The sequence below is a fragment of the Rhipicephalus sanguineus genome, chromosome 4, assembly GCF_013339695.2.
Source record: "Rhipicephalus sanguineus isolate Rsan-2018 chromosome 4, BIME_Rsan_1.4, whole genome shotgun sequence".
NCBI classification, from domain to species: domain Eukaryota; kingdom Metazoa; phylum Arthropoda; class Arachnida; order Ixodida; family Ixodidae; genus Rhipicephalus; species Rhipicephalus sanguineus.
In genome coordinates, this window is record NC_051179.1 from 85,933,706 (window position 1) to 85,954,482 (window position 20,777).

A 20,777-nucleotide genomic window follows, 5' to 3' on the forward strand; every position below is an offset into this window, starting at 1 on the left:
CCATAAGTGCGACTCCTCTGAAATACTTCGTACGTGTGGTTAGACTAGTTTTGTCAAAGAAAGGTTCTTCACGTCAATTGTGCAGCCTGGTTTCAGTGTCATCAGTGTTGGCCTCAACCAAATCCAGGAAACCTTTTTCCATGCAGAGGTTTCATTTACAGGCATCTCAAAACACTCACATGGCAGGTGGTTGTTAAATTAGTTACGTGCGATACTGAGGAGATGTCGTGAAAGAAAGTGTGGTAGGTGGCTGTGGTGGTACTGAAGCATTCGCATGTTGGGTTTAAGCCTGTCCCAATTATTGATTTACTGTATTACTTTTTGAGGCCTGATAAAGGCACCACGTTGTTTTTCATTTGCACTTTGCATGATTTGTGAGATGGACGTACAAAAACCTGTTATAAATTAAGCACCATACAGGCTTTCTGTCTCTGTCAAGCTTACCAGAGCCTGCCTTTTGACATTAGACAAGTTTTTGTCACTGTGGTACGGGCTCATGTACCATAAATGAATAATGTATAATTGCAGTTTCCAGTTTTGGTAACCTTTTCTTTCAACAGCTCTAGGTGCATGGCTGCATTGTAGATGGAATCATTAATTCTTGAGACTGTCTTAACAGTTAATGGTCATATGCTAATTTTAAGCTTGCAATGCAAATGGGTTCGTTTTTGAGAGCTACATTTGCAGTTTCTGTGTCTGACCCTTTGTTTGTCATACCTCTGTAGCCAGCCACTGCAGCACAGCCAAGTAATCAAATAGATGTCCACAAATTATTGAGAGATTCCTGTGTTGAAACCGCTCCGAGTTCAGAGACGAGAGAGTAGTTTCTCTCTCGCCTTCCTACAGGCGCTATCCCCTCCTTGCCACATACAGTCGAGCTCAACTATATCGAACCCGTTTATATCAAATTATCCCGTATATCGAACAATTTCTAAACACGGTAAATTTACATTGAGAATATATAGCAAAAGTTACTGTTACATCGAACGAAAATAGCAACGACAACCGATATATCAAACTCCATGTGCCTCAAAAGTGCCCCAGCAAGTTGGCTTTCCCTCACGGTGGCGGGGAAAACTGCCGGCGTCACCCTAGAAAAAGTGGTTTAGACCCGGTTGTGCACGGGTGAACACCCCCCTGCAAGAAATGATCCTGGCCCGTTCGCAGCGCTTACAGCCAATCAGAGGCCGTCGTGCTTTCTCCGAGGCGCGGAGGCGGTAGAAGTGAGCACCATTTTTTCTTTCTTTATGCTTGTGTGCCTGCTGCTGCCTGTTTTCCTCGAGTCCTCATTCAGCGTGGTCCGTGCTGGTGGTGTTGCCTGTTGGTGCTCTGTGAACTTTATTGGCGCGCTGTTGTCATGGCATGTGCAAAGAGGCAGAATTTGCCGTTCGCCGCGAAACTCGAAATCATAAATCGGTCGAGTGCGGTGAAAAGAAGTCCGACGTCGCCACCGCGTACAAAATTCTAAGGAGCACCTTGAGTACTATCCTGAAGAACAAGGCAGACATCAGGGCCAAGTCGGACAAAAGACCAGGTGCCCGTGGCACCCGACGTGTGCGCACTGCTGTGTACGAAGATGTTAAAGCGGCCATTTACAAATGGTTTGTGGACGTTCGGTCGCGAAACATCCCGGTGTCCGGCATAGGTCGGCAAAAAATGTGGAGCTCACTCATACTCACTCACGAAGCATATCTTACCCTCAGGGCTCACTCTGACTCAGGCTCACCAAACTTTTCCTCATCCGGACTCACTCGGACTCAGACTCACTATAATTTTTCTCAACCGGACTCACTCGGACTCAGACTCACCAAAATTTCATTCACTCGAGCTCACTCAGACTCAGACTCACTGCTCGATCTGAGTATGAGTGAGTCTGAGTGAGTCGACTCATGAGTCCGTAAGCATTTAATTATCCTTTTTCTACCATAGTGTCAATGCTCTTTAACGCCAATATCTCGCATAATCGGTGCGCTACTTAGCACCTTTTGATCTCGTACCTTCAAATACGAGTTATCGGAAGGAAGGAAGGAAACAGAAAAAAGGAGAAGGCAGGGAGGTTAACCAGAAACACTTCCGGTTGGCTACCCTACACTGAGGGGTCGGGGAAGGGAGTTTGCAGTTCAATAAGGACCTTTTTATTGAAAGTCATGACACACATGAGATATTTTTATGAGTAACTTCCCGTGAAAAAGTTTGCGGGGGGGAGGTCAAGGCACCTCCTCCCCTCTCCCTCCTCAACTCACGCCTCTGATCAATAAATATTGAGCTGATGTATGAACGGTAATGCGTTGAAGTATGCGGGAGTATACGGGAGTATAAACGTGAGCTGATATAGGGCTGGCAGTAATGCCAAAGTTGAGTAGATAAGACCATAGGTCGGGAAAAAATGTGGAGCTCACTCAGACTCACCCATACAATATATTTTGCCCTTAGGACTCACTCGGACTCAGACTCACCAAAATTTTCCTCAACCGAACTCACTCAGACTCAGACTTACCAAAATTTTTCCCAACCGAACTCACTCGGACTCAGACTCACAAAAACTTTACTCACCCGGACTCACTCAGACTCAGACTCACGTCTCAATATGAGTCTGAGTGAGTCTGAGTGAGTCGACTCATGAGTGAGTTTGCCGACCTATGGTGTCCGGCCCTATGATCGAGCAGAAAGCCAAGGACCTTGCTTTCCTGCTTGGCAGGAACGATTTCCAAGGCGGTTCAGGCTGGCTCCAATGGTTCAAAGAACGGCACGACATCGTTGGCAAAGCTGTTACAGGTGAAAGCAGAGCGGCGGACCTGGACAGCGTAGGCAAATGGCTCGAGGAAAACTGGCGAGATATCGCAGCAAGATATCAAACCCAAGATATCTTCAATGCGGATGAAACCGCTCTATTTTGGCAAATGTTGCCAAACAAGACACTTGCGTGTCGTGGCGACAAGACTTGCGGCGGCAAGGCAAACAAAGCTCGTGTGTCCGTGCTGTTGGCAGCTAATTTAGACGGATCGAAAAAGCTTCGACCTCTGGTTATCGGGAAAAGCACGGCACTGCAGTGTTTTCGAAATGCGCTGTCGCTTCCAGTTACCTACCGAGCAAACTCAAAAGCGTGGATGACCGGGGAGCTTTTCGGCAGGTGGCTATTGTCGTGGAATGATGATTTGGTAGGCGAAAATCGCAAGGTGTGCCTGCTCGTGGACAATTGTTCATCGCACCACTGCAGTACGACCTTCAGCAACATCGAGCAGCGTTTTTTGCCCCCAAACACTACGTCTGTACTGCAACCACTGGATCAAGGCGTTATACGCGTACTGAAAGCCGGCTATCGGAAGCGCCTGGTGGAGAGGCTGCTGCAGAACCTTCGTGTCGGCAGGGAGCTTAAGATCGACTTGCTCGGAGCTCTTTCTATGTTGAGTAGATCGTGGGCAGATGTCACGAAGGAGACGATCCAGAACTGCTTTAGGCATGCCGGCTTCCGCATGCCTGGTGATGACACCCCAAATTCCGATGACAGCACTGAAGACACCGCAGGTGTTTCTGCCGAAGTTTGGAGCGAGCTGGCAGAGTTCCCGGGAGCCATCGGCGGATTGACATTCGACGAGTTCGTCAGTGCGGACGATGATGTCGCCATCATGGGTGAGCTACAAGATGAGGACTATGTTGCAGACGAAGCCTCGACAACGAGAGCCCAGGAAACCTGCGAGATACTTCGTCATGTCCGGGAGGCCTATCACGTTGCCCCAATTCCACGCAACATGGACCCCAACCTACACAGCGGCAGAAGGAGAGCAAGGGCCCAATACTTCCAGAAAACCTATCGATTCCAAACTACAGCCCGTTTTACGGACGCGGCCATGTATGGGACGACGACTAAAGGAGCAGTGGCAGTGGTATGCGACCGCCGAGGCCACATAACCTCTGGAGCATCTGTCCGCCCTTGCAAGATCACAGAAGCCGAAGAGCTGGCCATCGCACTTGCCATCCGCGAAGGCCTGCATGCAAACAAGCCGCTGACAATACTCACAGACTCCCAGCAGGCCTGCAGGAACTTCCTACAGGGCAGAATTGGTGTGCCTGCGGCACGTGTCCTTGCACAAATACCAAGGGAAGGCAAGGATGACTCCTACATACAGACCGTCATATGGATACCAGGCCACTCTGGCGTCATGGGTAACCTGCACGCCGACCGGGCAGCTCGAGGCTTCGTACACAACCGAGCGCTCCTTACGTCGACTGCAGCGGACCCGGAGCCAGTTGACCTCCAGTATGCCACAATGCTGAATTACCACAGAGGGCGACGCCTACGGTATCCACCACCTCATCAAAAGCTTGCGACGAAGGAGGCCACTGCATGGTGTAGACTCCAAACCGGAACCTACAAAAACCTACACACACTACACCGCATGCACCCCACATCTTACAGGGATGAATGCCCATGGTGCGGGGCCACACCAACCCTGTACCACATTACGTGGGAGTGCACACTACACGACCTTGAACACCACAACATGAACACCTCATGTGAGCAATGGGAGGCACTGCTGTCCAGCCCGGCCCTCGACGACCAGATCAGGCTCGTTCAGAGAGCAGAGCGGATGGCAAGAGCCAGCGGAGCCCTGGACTAAGGGCCCCGACCATCAGCAAGGCCCCTACGGGGCAATCCACAGGAGCTTTGCCTGTACATAAATAAAGTTTGTCATCATCATTACGTTGCAGACGTCGTGCCGACCACTAGCCAAAGCGACAGCAATAAGGAAATTGATGATGGCCCATTGCCTACATCCTCCGAAGTGATTAGTGTACTTGCGTTGGTCCGGCGCTATTGCGTGAATGTGGAAGGTTGCGGCCTCAGCTGCTCCGACTCGTTGGACAACGTGGAGGTGTGCGTGCTGTCGCAGGCAGCGAAGTCGTTGACACAGAAGAAAATCCAGGACTATTTTGTTCCAAAGTAGGGCACGCAAGTAAGCCACCATATTAATAAAGTACTTTTCTTATTGTTATGTGCCTTTGTGTCAAAATCCTATAGCGGGCCTATATCGAATTATGCCATATATCGAACTAATAAACGTTTTTTGGCGAGTTCGATATACCCGGGTTCGACTGTATTTCTGCATAAAACACGTGGACAATGCCAGCTCTAAGCATTGAGCCTATCGGGATTTTGCACTTTTTGGTTACACGCTGTAGTCCCCACTTGCGCAATTGAAAACGTACTAAGTGAAGTGACATAAGTTGATCACGCACGATAGTCATGCGAGACAAGGCAGAATGGGCGTCCGACTGCATGGCAAAGCAGGGTATAGGAGACAATTCACAACTGACATCCCTCGCATATGGACCAATCGAGAACTTATTTCCTTGTGACGTCACGTGAACCGAAAAGACTGGAAATTAGGGATGGGCGAATAGTGATTTGGTCGAATAATTTCGAATCGAATAGTTCGAATAGTATTTATGGCATATTATTTTAAAAAATGAGCATTTTTGTCATGACCCTTGCACAATATTTTTTAGGATTGGAACTAGGTATGAGTGGATGTCACTTTTTTGGTTTGAAATTAAGTGGAAGCAGCCTTGAATAGTATCAAGATTTGAATAGCAGGAGGGTGCAAGTTATAAGTGGTGCAATATGTTACAATTTAAAAGTTACTATACTTAGCGCATATAAGCCCATATAGCACGCTTTTAAACTTAATAAAATATGTACATTCAACCTTGAAGTGTGGCTTCGCGGCAGTGCAGATTTCTCCTGGATGGGTTGTTTCACGGCACAGCAACTAGACCCTGCAGTGAAACCACCTTTACAGGGGGTTATGTGCGGTATGCATATGTTCGTTCATTTCGAATACTTCGAAATTTCGAATAATCTAAATTCGTATCGAAGCGAATTCAAATACTGTAATATTCATTCAAATATTCGAAACGCTTGAATATTCGCCCATCCCTACTCGAAATGCCAGGAGAGAATAACGTGCTTGTTCTTTGTATTTTAAGAGCTTGTTTAAGGGCCCTTTAAATAGTGAAGCATTGAAAAGACATTATTCGTGCCTGTTTGTCATGGGCTATGTTATGTGGGCATTGTGTGGGTGGCTTGCGTTAATGCCAACTGACCACATTTCTGCAGCGCTGACCGTGAGCATTCTGCGAGCCCTCCTGGTTCGCTGCGGCGAGTCCTTGCGCAGCCTGGACTTGGCCTCAGCTTCCCACGCCCTCGACTACAAGGCAGCTGAGGCCATCAGTAAGTGTGTGTCCGTTCAGAGGCTAAAAGATTTTGCGATAGTCTTTTGTGCAAGTCTTCTGTACATTGACATGCCTGCCGAGTTCCTTGCAACACGCAGCTGCCGTGTCCAAATAAGAGGGCACGGAAGGTGCAACTGAGTGTGGTGGTGCTCTGGCTCATAAATTCTGTGCAGTGCATTGTAAGTGACGGAGCACGTTAGCAAATCTGGAATCAGAAATAACTCCGCATCTAACTGTGCACCTTAAACATCATTCCATTCATACCTAGCATTTTGTATTTAGCGGCAGACAGAATGAGCCATTGTGTTGTTCTCCATTCATTTGTGACTCAAGGCACTCCTAGTTTTTACTGCAGTGGATAAAGTTAACGAGATTGCTGTACGTAGCTTCTAGAATGTGGTGTATGGCATTGTCTTTTGCTGTGCAACCATTACGGTCCAGACTTGTCTAGACCCTTCTTTTCGTGGTACACCACTTTGTTTTTAGCCTCAAGGAAAAGTAGGTTCCCTGACTTTTCAGTGCATACGAGTTCGTCAGAAAAACCCACCTGTAGAATATCATTGAATCCTAAGCCTGCTCATCCTATTCATGGCACATTGGTGCATTCAGTACAAAGTTATGGCCTGGAAGTTATTAGGAAAACGAAGTAAGCTTTTGGTTAAATGTGTTACTGAAATGTGCAGGCATGCTTTGCCCTAACCTGGAGTACCTGGATGCGTCTGGTGTGCAGCTGACCAATGTGTCTGTCCAGCAGCTCGCCCAAAAGTGCCCAAAGCTCAAGGTTGGTCAAAGATCGAGTACAGCACAAAATTTATTTTCTTTTTTTTTGGATTTCAATTTCCTAAAAGCACCTTAAGTTATGTTCGCTTGGAACTATGTTCCAATTAAAATTTGAGAGCCTTTTTTTTTCCTCAAATTGCACCAACTTGAACTGAGTTACATCAGATGTTCATGGGTGTTCTTGCATGAGCACAGGTTGCTTTGTTTAAGAACAGCGTTTTAAAAATAGCTGTGCTTTTTTGTTGACCCTCATTTTAAGATTCAGTATTTGTTATGAGCATGCATCTGTATATAAGCAAGAAAAAAAATATTCTCAGCAAAACAAATGGTATTGAGTGGCCTCTGACAGGCGAGCGAGAGGTTCTTTGAAGTTCTTGACAGCGCATCACCGTTTTTCCTTGACGTGCATAGCTCGTGTCAGAAGCATTGTGCGGTATCCAGAATTTCGCTTATTGTGGCGCGAGGCTTGTGTGGCAGAGCCATGTGGATGTCTAAGAATTCAGATGCATAAAAAAATTTGTCGGTGACTATATTACAAAATTTTGTGACTATATAATTTATTGCTTGAGCCACCTTCAAATGAAGATTTGTTTCTGCTATAACGATTCTCAAGTTGGATACCTCTAATCTCATTATTGGAGAATGCAACAAGAGGCATCTCTTTATGCAGTTATATATCTATGCCACTGCCTTCCACGATCTCGTGGCTGCCACGCGGAGAAGCCGAATGTAAAGAGGCATGAAAGCCATGTGGGAAAGGCATGTGTTGGGAAACAAGGAGAATCAAAACTCCGAACAAAACTTGGTCCGAACAAAACTCTGTCATGATGCCTGCTTTCGAAATTGCAAATGCCACCTATGCTACTTCTTTGGCAATCTGTGTTGCGTTGAACAGTTCGAGTCTGCGTCTTCTTCTGCCCTACTCCTTTCATGATGCTCATTTAAGAGGGCCTCTGCATTGGCCCCGGGGTTACGTTGCTCGGCTGCTGACCCATAAGAGACGGGTTCAATCCAAGTTGAGGCTGTTGCATTTTGATGGAGGTGAAATGCTGCAGGCCCGTGTACCCAACTAACTAGTCATTTAAGAGCACAAATAAAACAATCTCATAGTACTGTGCAATTGAAAAACAAGGCATAGGTGAGAAAAGGAGCACTTTCCTGACTGGCTTTTATTGTGAAATTCGAAATTTAATGTTAGGTTTACATGGCTATATTCATTAATTTGTTATGTCCGTGTTCAGAACATTTGAGGTTTGACTGTATTTTATCACGGCTTATATCTCCGGTTCATGGGTTGACCCTCCTGACATTATTTTTTGTGGTTGTATAACATTTGCATGAATACAGTATATCGGAACTCATTCAGAGTTTGGATACACTGCTGTAAAAATTCATGGTGTAATTTTGTCTTGTCATTTCTACAAGGCTGGTTGAACTGCCTCGTCCTTGGGGACTTCTTTTTTCTTTCAGACGGTGTTGCTGAAAAGGTGTAGCGACGTTGGCGAGAAAGGGTGAGTCCTTCAGCACACCTCTGCAATGATTGCCCTTGCGTCAGATGCTTCTGTGCATGTGTGATGTGTCTGTCACGTCGTGCTTCTTCCATTTTGTTTTTATTAGGGGTGTGCGAATATTCGAAATTTCGAATATTTTTCGAATAGTGTTTGCTATTCGATTCGATTCGCACTGAAATTTTACTATTCGAACTATTCGAACTTCCCAAAGACAAATGCAGTCAACGTCCGATTGAAAGTGACCCCTTCAAATTTTCAGTATGCTACACCTCATTACACTCTCGTAATGCGGCAAAGCTGCCTTTCAAGCTCCGTTACGGTCGAACTTAGCCAAGAGACAGTCAACGTCCGTTTGGAAGTGGTCCCTAGATTTTCAATATGCTTCACCTCATCACACCCCCGTATTGCGGCAAGGCTGCCTTTCAAGCTCCCCTACGGTCGCAAATGTATTAACTCAAGAAAACGCTGGTTCCAATATGGAGATGAAAGATGTGGCAGAGGTGGGGGCTCAATTAGTGCTGTTTTGGACCTGAAATTTGGGCAGGAAGTCCAAAAAATCAGAAGCCGAAGCTTTTTAGCATCTAAGATTTCAGACGTTCTTATATATCGACGTATACGAGGCAGATTTGGAACTCTGGACTTGAAGGGAGCACACCCTTGTCCGCCACATCACTTGGGCTTCCACAGAAGTTGAAAGAGGAGGAGAGGCTGAGGAAATGGCATCTTTGCCTATCACGTGTAAAGTGTTGTTGGCAACACTTTGGTTGCACCAAATCATGTACATAAATACAACTCGGCCTCTACAAAGACAAAATATGACCCCACCAGCGCTTCATCAACCTAGCGAAAAGAAACACTTTCATGTTGCTATCTCCCAAGAACATACTTAGGGATTCTCTGCAACTTTTTCTGTAATTTCACTTCGAATTATTCGAAAAATGTTTGAGAAATATTCGAAAATTATTCGAAATTATTCGATTCGATTCGCACTCAATCTTTATTATTCGAATTCGCTTCGCACCCAAAATTTTGCTATTCGCACAGCTCTAGTTTTTATTGCTCTGCAGACATTTCTAAAAATGGCTACACTAGCTGTCATAGCTCCTCACGAAGTCATATTCATTTTACCTAAAACTTGGATGCTACTTTTGAGGGTGGTGTGTATACAACTCAATGCATAACTTACTTTGTTTAACGGCATTCAACGATTAGGCAGTGTAATTGAAGTACTTTTTTTTTTCAGGCTTTGGTGGCTTCTTCATCTGTGCAAGTATTTAGAATATTTGGACTTGACGGAATTACACAAGTTATCTGGTCAGGTAAGAAACTCATTCTACTATCATGCATAATCTAGGTGCCCACGAAAAAAAAAAAGTTTTAATCATTGAAATTGCAAGAAAACAGACTTGTACCAAGTTAGAGGTGCGCGTCCCTGGATTCCTAATTGAGCAATTAATTCACTTTACTAATTTGGTAAGATTTAAGGCTTCAAGGAAATGCAGGAGTTATGACTTGCACTGCGATAATGGAGTTTTCCTGAATCTATATTACATATTTATTCTGTATCAGGAGGTGTGCATTTGCCACTAACAGGGGTGGTGCTTTCTAGTGATCACTATTGTAGTGGTACGATTACTTTTTGCAAAGTTCTGTGTGACTTAACACAGGACATGGCAAGCATACGCTGGCAACACTGCTGGCAAAGTACCAGGATTGCTGTCAGCCTTTTACTGTGACACGTCCAATTGTGATGAAAGTTTGAGAAAGTGGCCATATAAAAAAAAAGGATTACTCAAGCATGCCAACCCAGAAATCGATCCCACAACTTCACACTCAGCAGTGGAACACAACGTGCACCTAGCCAACAAATTCTAATTGCATGCCAGGGCTGTCATTGTTGGTATTTGTGAGCAGTTATGTGTAAGAACTTGTTGCATTTGGTGCACATGCACAGACGGGATTCACTCGCGTGCACAGGAATTGCCACTGCGTTCTGAAGGAAATTGCGTGCATTCCCGTCTCTGCTACATGCAGTGTTTCCACATGGCGGGAGTCCGGTTGCGTCGCCTCGTGCTTCGTGGCTGTTCGGGTTTGACTGCGACGGGCCTCTCCAAAGTGGCCACCAAGTGTTGCTTCCTGTCCGAGCTGACGCTGAGTGACTGCCTCCAGATCTCAGATCACGACCTGCTCCTCCTGTGTCAGGTGCAGTCAGTTGCCCTGCCTTGTGATGTCTTTCGGTACAGGCCTTGCGTAGTGTCACTGATTGCAGCAACAACATCCGAATGTGCAGGCACGTCGTTTTTGAATACAGTCAAACCCGGATATATTGAACTCGCAAAAAAACGCCTGTCAGTTCGATATAGGGCATAATTCGATATAAGCCTGCTAAAGTATTGGCCGTCATAAATTCACACACCATTCATAAAAGCACTTTATTGGCGAAGCTAGCTTAGTTGCGCTTGAAATAGTCTTCAATTTTTTTTCTGTTTGAGCAACGTCGCTGCCTGCGACGACACGCATTTTTCAACATGGTCTAAAAAGTCGGAGGAGGGGAGGCCGCAACCTTCCAAATTCGCGCAGAAGTGCCGGACTAGTGCGAGAGCACCAATCACCTCCGAGGATGTGGGCAAAGGATCGTCGTTTCTCACGCCTTCCATTGAACCGCTGTCGCCAACCGGAGCCACCTTGAAAATCCTCCCTGCCAAGGAGAAAAGCCATGTCCTTTGCTTTTTGTTCGATCATGGGGCCGGACACGGGGAGGTTGCGCAACCAAACGTCGATGAACCACTTGTACACGGCTGCCTCGACGTCTTCGTACACGGCCACGCGTACGCGTCGGACGCCACGGGCACCGGGTCTTTTGTCCGCTTTATCCCTAATCTCCGCTTTATTTTTCAAGGTCGTGCTGAGAGTGCTCCTCGGAATCATGCACGCTGCCGCAACGTCCGACTTCTCACCACGTTCGACGACTCTATTTATAATTTCGAGCTTCACGGTGAAAGGCAAATTCTGCCGCTTCACGCTAGCCATCACGGCACAGGCGCATGGTGCGAAGCACGACGAACGAGAAGTGCAGGGAGATAACTCGCACGACGAGAGTACAAGAGGCCTTGATTGGCTGTCTCAGCAAGCGCTGTGGGTGGGTCAGGATCATTTTTTGCAGGGGGGTGACGGCGGCTCGATTGACGCGGCGCGGTCACGGTAGGGAGAGTGGGTCATGCGCCGCCGGGTTAAACCACTTTTGGAGTGAGCGGTGAGGAAAAGCGCCAGTGTCCTCGCCGCTACGAGGGAAAGCCAACTTCCGGGGGCACTTGTGCCCCGCTTGACGTTCAATATATCGGGAGTCGCTGCTATTCTTGTTTGATGTAACCGTAATTTTTGCTGTATATTCTCACTGTAACTATACCGTGTTCAGAAGTTGTTCGATATACAGGATAATTCGATGTAAACGGGTTTGATATAGTCGGGTTCGACTGTACCTGAAAATAAAATATGAAGAGTGGGGTGAAGAAACGCATTATATTTGGAAAATTGTTCGACTGGAGCAATATGATCGTGATGTGAATATGTTATCATACATTGTAGGCAACTTGTATCATAAGCATAAACTGAAATGCAAGCTAGAATCCTTTAGCAGCCAATTTCCAGGCATGGTGTCATCTCGCGCGTAGCCTAATGTAAGTACGGGTGCAAACACATGCAAACGTGAAAGCGTGACAGTGCCCTGTAGTCATTTTCAACTTGTTTGCACTGGGATTTATGCTGATAGTACAGCGACCTCCACTCGCAGTGATGTCAAAGAAGTAAAAAAAATCTTGCTGGACATGTGTCAAGTTACCACACAGCTCAGCATTCACATTTAAACATGGAGGGCTGTGCTCATTGTTATAGTTTAACTAATGATTGTGATAACTAGCATCTCTACATGTGGGACTCTTTCGTAAGCCACTAAAAAACTTTGTCTGCTTGGAATGCATCAACATGGCTCTGCTGCCTAGTTTGCAGAGCACTTGCTTGAGTCTAAAACCATTGAAAATGATGCACCTGCAAAGTACCGTATTTGCACGTAAATAACGCGACCGCGAATATAACGCGAGGGGGGTACTATCGGCCTGGACGAAAAAAAAAAAAAAGTTTATTACGATTATAACGCGAAGTGATGCAACTGTAAACAGCAGTCAAAAAGTGGTCGCGCGCAGGGCTTTATTTACATTTACATCCGTCGGAAATGCTAGAACCACTAGCTCGCCTGATTACTCTTCCTCGCTGCTCGAGTCTTTGTCGCTGTCGGCAAAAACCGCGTCGTCGTCCGTGCCGTCCAGGCTGTTCGAGAGGCAGCACTTCAGGAATGCCCGTGACACTATTGCCGACGGCAGGGCCTCCCAAGCATTATGAATCCATCGAGCGACCTCGCTCACTGACGCTCGCTTCATGCGACCCGATGGAGTCAGTTGGCGATTGCTAGCCTCCAGCCACTGCTCGTATTCCCGTCGTACGAGATCCTTGAAGGGCTTGTTTATGCAGACGTCCAGTGGCTGGAGCTGCGAAGTCATTCCTCCGGGAATGACAACAAGGTCGGTGTTAGACTTGCGGAGCGCTTCTTTGACCTCATCGGTCAAGTGGCCTCTAAATGCGTCTAGCGCAAGCATAGCTGGAGTGTTGAGGAGCGCACCCGGACGTCTTCCCCACACAACACGGATCCACTCTTTCATCATGGTACTGTCCATCCAGCCCTTCTCGTTGCACCTGACGTACATCCGGGGCGGGAATGTCTCGTTCTTTGGGAGAGTCTTTCTTTTAAATATGAGAAAAGGCGGCAGCTTGCGGCCGTCCGCCGTGCACGCCAGCATCACCGTCACCCGAGTCTTCTCGTTGCCCGTTGTGCGGACGCGTACCTCCTTGGTGCCGAGTTCGTCGATCACGTAGCCAGCCGGAATGTCCAAAAAGATTGGTGTCTCATCCGCGTTTCCGATCTGGCCTACGGGGTACTGCTTCTCCCTCCTCATCTTAATTACATACCGCTGAAACTCAATTAGCTTCTCTTCGTACTCCGCCGGAAGCTTCTGGCAAATCGAAGTCCTTCGGCGAAGCGAGAATCCCGCACGACGCATGAACTTCTGCACCCACGAGCGACTGGCCTTAAAGGTGTCACGGGGCACGCCGGCCTCACGTGCAAGCTCCCTTGCCTTGATCTGCACGAGTTCGGCATTGACAGGCAGAAAATGGCCGCGACGTTGGCGCACGAATTCTGCTAGGTCCTCTTCAATTTTCGGGAAACGGCCGGTCTTGGGCCCACGGAACGCCTTGCGAGTCGGTGCAGCTTGGAAGATGCGGTCACGGCACTTCCTCCAACCTCGAACGGTTGACTCCGTCACTCCGAGATGCCGCGCCGCACTCGAATTTCCCCTCTCTTCGGCCAGCAGGATCGCCTGTTTTTTAAACGCGGCAGTATATTGAGTCCGCTTGTTCATTATGACAGGCAATGCGGAAGAAAGTACGTTCCGAACACAGCGACGAGCGAGCGCGAGGCGTAAGGAGGCGAAGTTATTCCGAAATGATTGTTATCCACGTGTTGCCACTGTGGCTCCCATAGCGCTAGCAGCGCTAGCGGCACAATGCAATCGCCGCAGCATACCGTAGTGGCGCGTACGTCGACTGCGATACGCACGAGGTTTCCGTACTGAGCGGCGGTGTTCCGAGACGCCAGGCAGGCGTCGGCGACACGGTGCCTTCCCGCGCGCGGTCACCGGAGGCGCAAGTAGGAATAAAATGTGCTATATGGTGCGACGAACCCGCCAAGTCCCTGGAACGTGCGGCGCACGCTACAGGGACGAAGATTTTTAAACAAAACAAAAAAAAAGCTCGAAAAAATTTCGCGCTATATTTGTGTTATTTTTGTCACGAACCCGAATATAACGCGAGGCGCCTATCTAACTCGCAAATTTTTGGAAAAAAACTCGCGTTATATTCGTGCAAATACGGTAGATGGGATTATGGAGTGCGCGCTGTTTTTGTGTATGTGCCTGCACTGCTTCGGCTTGTCGGAATTCGTGAATGTTATGAATTCACTGCTTAGTTCAGCAGCCATGGAACATGGGCCATTACTTTGCCCACCAAGAAGCTTTGTTAGTGCGTGCTTTTCAAAAATTTTTTGGGGTCGAAGGCATGGATCACACATCACTAGCATGGCAGGTGACGGCAGCATAGGCTTTTGTCCCAATTTTATTTGAAACTAAGCCATCTATTGTTAAGTGGCAAAAAAAAAAAGAACCCCAAAGATCTGATTTCATGCTGTGCTGCATTGCATTGGACTTGGTGTGTCCATTGTTGCGAACTAAGCACGGTGATTGGTGAAAACTGTGGCTTTTTTGTTACAAAGCACTGAACTTGACACATGCCTTTAGAGATGCTGCATTGTAGTGTATCTGTATACACATACGCACCTTGTCTTTATTTAGGATGGGTTTGCAATCTAAGAAACTAATTTGGTTGGTGCTAGTTTAAAATATTGCACCTTGTGTAATGTGCACATCTTGTCTAATGTAGTATTTGCAGTGCTAAAGTCTCTATTTGACAAAGTTAAGCTTGGTATCTATAATTTCTTTCCTACTGCCTCCGTTTTTTTTTTTTTCTGAAAGCAGAACCTGAGGGCGCTAAGGGTGTTCCACCTGTCAGGATCATTCCTCAATTGTAAGCAGGCTTTTTAATTATTCTTTGAATTGTTAGGTGCATGGTCTTCCACAGTACTCTGTGTTGGTGTTCGTAATTTTTTTTTTATTGTGGACCTGGTGCTTTTTTTTTTCCCTGCAGTGACTGGTGACAGTATTGGTGCCATTGGCCATTTGCCCCTCTTAGTAAGTTGACTGCTTGACTGTGGTCATGATAAGCATTTATTTACTGCTAATAACAAAGGAACAAAAAGTGTTTTCCTGCTTAGTGTTGCTTCTGATTTATGTATAGCTTTCGTGCAGCAATTTCTTATCATAACTACATACGTGATACCAACTCTTGCATTTTTTGATAGGAGCCTGTTTTTTTCTCAAAGTTATCATTAACCTTTTTTGTACATTATTCTCATTTACATTATTATTAGAGCTGTGCGAATAGCAAAATTTTGGGTGCGAAGCGAATTCGAATATTGAAGTGTGAGTGAGAATCGAATCGAATATTCTTCAAATATTTCTAGAATATTTCTAGAATATTTTTCGAATACTTCGAAGTGAAATTGCAGAAAAAAAGTTAGAGAGGATTCCTAAGCATATTCTTATGAGATAGCAACATGAAAGTGTTTCTTTTCGCTAGTTCAATGAAGCACTGGCGGGGTGGTGTTTCATAGTTATCAAGAATGAGGCAATGTAGAGGCTGAGTTTTATCTGTGTACATGATTTGGTGTAACCAAAGTGTTGCCGACAACACTTTACACGTGATAGGCAAAGATGCCATTTCCTCAGCCTCTCCTCCTCTTTCAACTTCTGTGGAAGTCCAACTGATGTGGCGGATAAGGGTGTGCTCCGGCCCTTCAAGTCCGGAGTTCCAAATCTGCCTCGTAGACGTCGATATATAAGAACATCTGAAATTTTGGATGCTAAAAAGCTTCGGCGTCCGATTTTTCGGACTTCCTGCCCAAATTTCAGGCCCAAAACAGCATTAATTGAGCCCCCAACTCTGCCACATCTTTCATCTCCATGTTGGAACCAGCGTTTTCTTGAGTTAAAGGGACCCTGAAACGATTTTTTGAAGTTTTGTCAGCGTTTAGGCAGGAGCATCCCCAAATCATTCGCACCAGAAATTAAGCGACGCACCGTGTACCAAGGCCGCTACGGAATTTATATCCATACCCTCCTCCTCACCACTGCCTTGCACCCTCATCTCACAGACACCCTGACATCGCCGGCGATCGCAGCGCTCTCATGAGCGCACTCGACGGTTTGAGCTTTGCCCAGTCATGGCCTCAGATATTGCGCGCCGACGGGTTGCGTGCAATCTCGGAGGCCCAACAAAGACGAAGCTCGCGGAGTGGTTGATATCTGCTCCGACAGGTGCCGCCACACTACCAGCAGATCTTATTTTATTCTCCTGTACGGCGACGATCTGCAAAAGCATGCGGACAAACAAAAATAATTCCAGAACGATCACCGACGAGCGTAAACTCGGGCAATGTGGTTGTGTCTTCAGGGGTGAAGTAACAGCCACAAAAACGTGGATCGTGGCGTTGAACGGATAGCGAGAGCACGACGCTCATTGCAGCGACGAACTGAAGGGATTCCGCTCGCCAGATGCCTCACGAACATTGCACGATGTCGCAGCTTTACAGGTCACCAATTGCTAGAAATTGCTAGATATGTGGTACACAACACGGCTAGGGCAATTCATTGTGTCCAAGAAAAGAAACCTCGAGATAAACACTGTCGCTCAGCTCACGTCAACACGGAGCACGTTGTAGCACAGATAGATGACGCTCGCTGCCCACATGAGGTTCAGTGACGTGGACTGAACATATCCAATCAGATCAGCCGCCTGCGTGACGTCGCGCTTCCAATACGACGCGCACTGGAAGTGGGCGGTTTGAAAATGCGTTTGGGTGAGCCGCTGTGATTGGTGGCGATTCGCAGCTTTAAAGTCTTGTAATAAATTACACAGTTTACGCACAGAGCTTAAATCGGTCTGTAAATGATCCTTAGGACTTGCTCTACAGGCTCAATGTGTTCGTACAAAATCGTCAAAACCGTTTCAGGGTCCCTTTAATACATTTGCGACCGTAGCGGAGCTTGAAAGGCAGCTTTGCCGCAATACGGGGGTGTGATGAGGTGAAGCATATTGAAAATCTAGGGACCACTTCCAATCGGACGTTGACTGTCTCTTGGCAAAGTTCGACCGTAACGGTGCTTGAAAGGCAGCTTTGCCGCAATATGAGAGTGTGATGAGGTGAAGCATATAAAAATCTGAAGGGGTCACTTTCAATCTGACGTCGACTCTATTTGTTTCTGGGAAGTTTGAATAGTTCGAATAGTGAACTTCCAGTGCGAATCGAATAGCAAACACTATTCGAAAATTATTCGAAATTCCGAATATTCGCACACCCCTAATCATTTTACATTCTCATCTCATTTACTGTGTTTTCGCAGCCATTGATGAATTCTGAAATTCATGTTTGCTCTCGTATACATGTAAGAACAGCGTTGACTTTTAGATGTGAAGTTTGTACTACGCTTATCATGAGAACATTTCTGGACTTCTTTTCTTTCTTTTCCTTGGAAATGCAGGAGGAGCTAAACCTGAGTCACAACAAGGTTGTCAACGACGTTGTCATTGGAGCCATATGCGCAGGCTGCACCAAGTTGAGGTGAGTGTAGGCAACTTCCTGAAATGTGGGCTCTCTCATAAGCATCGTACATTGAAACTTCAGTCATGCGAAGCCTCATGGGGTACCGCGAGATATTTTGTGTCGTCAAAACATAGGCAAAAACCACGAAAAAGTGAATTTACTTGCGGCCTAAAGAAATCCTAAATCTTTTTTGACTGTGTATGCTACTTCGGGCACGAGGCAACGTGAGCCAGTTTGACTGCACACGTCCGACGCGTCTCTGATGCTTGAGATTACTCGACTTCCATCCAACATGAGGCTTGCGGGAACATATGGCATGTGGGAACACTACAGTTGCACTTCTTGGGACATTCGTTTCTTTGGGAGTTCGAATGCCCTTTGTAGGCAAAGCACATGGCACTCCATAGTGCAAACGTAATGAAGAGGCATTTAGTACTGCTCCTTTTATGCAACAATGTCAACTGGCCGAAACCATGCAAGGAAGAGTTCCTTGATTTGTCTGTTGGTTTTCATTAGGTTATGTTTAACAAAAGAAACGAGCCCTCGATCAATTTTCTTTCTTTTGTTCATTGACGGGAAAAAAGTAGGCTTGTGCAAATATTGGAGCACTTTGAATATTTGAATGAATATTACAGTATTCGAATTTGCTTCGATTCGAATTTAAATTATTGCAAATTTTGAAGTATTCGAAATGAACGAATAGGTGTATATTAGTCTGCATGTAACCCCCCCCCGTAAAGGTTGTTTTACTGCTGTGAAGGGGTGCTATACCGTGCATACACCTTTCCATGGAAAATCTGCACTGCTGCGAAGCCTCACTTCAAGGTTAAATGAACAAATTACCCTGACAAACATGCTAATTTTTTTGTATAATATGTGGTATATACTATTTGAATTCGATTCGAAATTATTCTACCAAATCGCTATTCGCTTTGAATTCACTTTGAACCTAATTTACTATTCGCACAAGCCTAGAAAAAAGACATAGGTAAGTGGCGCAGTCTTCTGATTGGTGCTGATTGGCTTTTTGTTACTAAGTGAGAATTCGACAATTACATTAATCCCTCCTTATAACGAAGTCAGCGGGACAGCAAAAAAATTCGTTATAAGCGGCATTTTGATATGAGCGACCACTCGAGGAAAGCTAAAGCAGTTGAGCTTTAATTGCGCTACAACTGCGAGCAAGTCAAAACGCAGTGTATTCTGTGAAGCAAAACTTTATTCAGGTGCAAAAAAAAAGCACTCTGAATAACACAATCACATGGCCAATCACACAGCGCACCCTGTGGAATGCTACGGCACAAATTAGCCCGCGGTCTTTTGGCCACTTCTCAGCATCCTAGAGACCACGGTTTTCTGGCACCGGAAAGCACCAGGAAAGCTTTATTTTCATGTAGAATCTATCACAGGGACACCAGCAATGCAATTACGAGCGAAATTTACAGTTCAGGTGCGCTGCACCATGGAATTTGACAGCTCCTGTTCGCCCGCAGTGTAGTCGCCGACCGACGATTTTCCGGATTTGGCGGGGACCGCTAAATAATTCGAAAAAGTTAAGACAAGAAAATGAAGTTTATTTGGATTAGAACACCCTAAAAAATTCTCCAATAATGTCCTACTTCATGCTACGCTTAGGGACGAGCAGATTTGGTTGTATTTGGGCTACACTAGCATCGTCAGCGCGTTGGCAATCACTGCCGCCGAATATTGCATTGTGGCACACTTAGTGGCTTCATAGCACCAAGCAAGCAAAAATTGACGCCGGTCACAACACTTGGCACATATGCTTGACACACCGTCAGCCGCCAAAGCCGCGTGCGGATTGACAACTGGAAAAAGAAACGCACGCAGAAAAAATACCCTGCCAGCGTATTAATGATGACGATGAGGCTGACTGAAAAAGAAAAGTTGCGTCCCATAGAGCGTTTTGCCAGCCAAGGAAGAGTGGGCATGGTCTTTGAAACTGGAAGATTGTGCACACTCCGAATCTTGGAGGAAACACAACTGGCCACTGGAAGCCAAACTTGACCAAGCAAGTGGTAAATCCAACGTGGCGGCTTTCAAAATAGAGCAGTGTGGCTGAAAACAAGCGATTTAGTAAAAAAAATCAAAGTTTAGGCCATAAATTCATCCGAAAAATCAGTTGCAAAAATGTTTAAGTGCTATAGGAACCTTGACAGTGCATTTATGAAGTCCGAAATATCCATCAAGTCTGAATTTTAGGAGTCCGAAAAATCCATCGGCAACTGTAAACAGCTGGGAGCACTGGGCTCTCACTTGGTGTCCGTTCATCAGTCGTGGGTTTCATCAGTCATGGGGTTCATCAGTCGTGGGTTTGGTACTTTTGTGGCTTCTTCTGTGCCTACATGAGACTAGTTCATTGAATGTGTAAAAGGGTCACTTCATTATAAATGGGTCAAGCGCTTCGTGCGCTTCGAGTAATGCAGCTTAATATTCATGCATTTGGATCAGGACCGGAATAAACTTCAAATAAAGCGATATTTCGAATAAAGCGATTTCGTTATAACAAGGGATTGCTGTATACGTAAACTCTGAAAGGCCACTGGGTAACTCATTGCATTCATGCATATACAGTAAAAGATTGTTAATTCGACACCCATTAATTCGGAAAATCGGATTATTCGGACGCGTTATCTGGTCCCTGCAAGCAAATGTATTGTTGAGTGGCATGAAAGTCTCGTTAATTCGGACATTCCATATTTACGTATTCATCAAAAAAATGAAAGTGCATTGACATAATAGACATTTGTTTATTGTTTTCTTGATACTTTTGATAATTCAGAATTCAGTTGATTCGGATATTTTTTCCGGTCTCGTGAAATCCAAGTTCACAAGCTTTTACTGTAGTTTTTATTTAACCTCTGTGCATTTATATCAACCAGCTTTAATTTCAACTGCCGATGGTT

General features: G+C 45.9%; 1 protein-coding gene across 1 annotated transcript in view; it reads left to right on the plus strand.

Annotated features, from left to right (window-relative positions):
- Positions 1 to 20,777, plus strand: part of LOC119390368 (uncharacterized) — a 41,756-nt gene that overhangs the window by 8,481 nt on the left and 12,498 nt on the right. The window contains exons 7-14 of the mRNA XM_037657974.2: positions 6,119 to 6,232; positions 6,918 to 7,015; positions 8,485 to 8,525; positions 9,769 to 9,844; positions 10,560 to 10,727; positions 15,167 to 15,215; positions 15,336 to 15,379; positions 17,789 to 17,868. Coding sequence (XP_037513902.1) covers positions 6,119 to 6,232; positions 6,918 to 7,015; positions 8,485 to 8,525; positions 9,769 to 9,844; positions 10,560 to 10,727; positions 15,167 to 15,215; positions 15,336 to 15,379; positions 17,789 to 17,868 — 670 coding nt within the window. The remainder of the gene's footprint in view (positions 1 to 6,118; positions 6,233 to 6,917; positions 7,016 to 8,484; positions 8,526 to 9,768; positions 9,845 to 10,559; positions 10,728 to 15,166; positions 15,216 to 15,335; positions 15,380 to 17,788; positions 17,869 to 20,777) is intronic.